This window comes from Sinocyclocheilus grahami, unplaced genomic scaffold (assembly GCF_001515645.1).
Source record: "Sinocyclocheilus grahami isolate Dianchi unplaced genomic scaffold, SAMN03320097.WGS_v1.1 scaffold217.1, whole genome shotgun sequence".
NCBI classification, from domain to species: domain Eukaryota; kingdom Metazoa; phylum Chordata; class Actinopteri; order Cypriniformes; family Cyprinidae; genus Sinocyclocheilus; species Sinocyclocheilus grahami.
In genome coordinates this window covers 1,272,045-1,272,866 of record NW_015505396.1, presented here as the reverse complement: position 1 = coordinate 1,272,866, position 822 = coordinate 1,272,045, and the positions used below count along the sequence as shown (strand labels likewise).

At 37.3% G+C, this 822-nt stretch overlaps 1 protein-coding gene across 1 annotated transcript in view; it reads left to right on the top strand.

Moving 5' to 3' along the window:
* Window positions 1–71: 71 nt before the first annotated feature.
* The window catches only part of LOC107596328 (arf-GAP with GTPase, ANK repeat and PH domain-containing protein 1-like), a gene marked incomplete at its 5' end in the record, with an annotated part of 73,100 nt that continues 72,349 nt past the window's right edge, over window positions 72–822 (top strand). The window contains one exon of the mRNA XM_016287036.1: window positions 72–236. Within this exon, the coding sequence (XP_016142522.1) occupies window positions 72–236 (165 nt within the window). The remainder of the gene's footprint in view (window positions 237–822) is intronic.

Sequence of the window (822 nt, the reverse complement as noted above, 5' to 3'; positions counted from 1 at the left end):
GAGGCTTGTGGCGTTTCTTTGTAACGTGAGATTATTTTCTTGCTTTTGTATGTGATTCTTGCTTTGTGTGTGTATTACAGACCAGTAATGGTGGAGGCAGTTTGAGCGATTACTCCTCTTCCGTACCCTCCACTCCCAGTACCAGTCAGAAGGAACTGCGTATCGATGTACCCCAAACCGCTAACACCCCTACGCCCGTCCGCAAACAGTCCAAACGACGTTCCAACCTCTTTACGGTCAGTCTGCTCTCCTGTTAGACATATAGGCATGATTGTAATTGTTAAATGGTGCAATAATGTTATAATTAAAATTACTACAGTAACAGCAGTCAGTTTAAAGGAGTTTCTTACTTATCATAAAAAATGAATACAAGACCAAAAAATGAATAAAAATATTTTTTTTAAATGTTAATTTGAAAAAATAAATAAATAAAATAAAATAAAATATATATACAGTGGGGCAAAAAAGTATTTAGTCAGCCACCAATTGTGCCAGTTCTCCCACTTAAAAAGATGAGAGAGGCCTGTAATTTTCATCATAGGTATACCTCAACTATGAGAGACAAAATGAGGGGAAAAAATCCAGAAAATCACATTGTAGGATTTTTAAAGAATTAATTGGTAAATTCCTCGGTAAAATAAGTATTTGGTCACCTACAAACAAGCAAGATTTCTGGCTCTCACAGACCTGTAACTTCTTCTTTAAGAGGCTCCTCTGTCCTCCACTGGTTACCTGTATTAATGGCATCTGTTTGAACTCGTTATCAGTATAAAAGACACCTGTCCACAACCTCAAACAGTCACACTCCAAACCCCACCATGG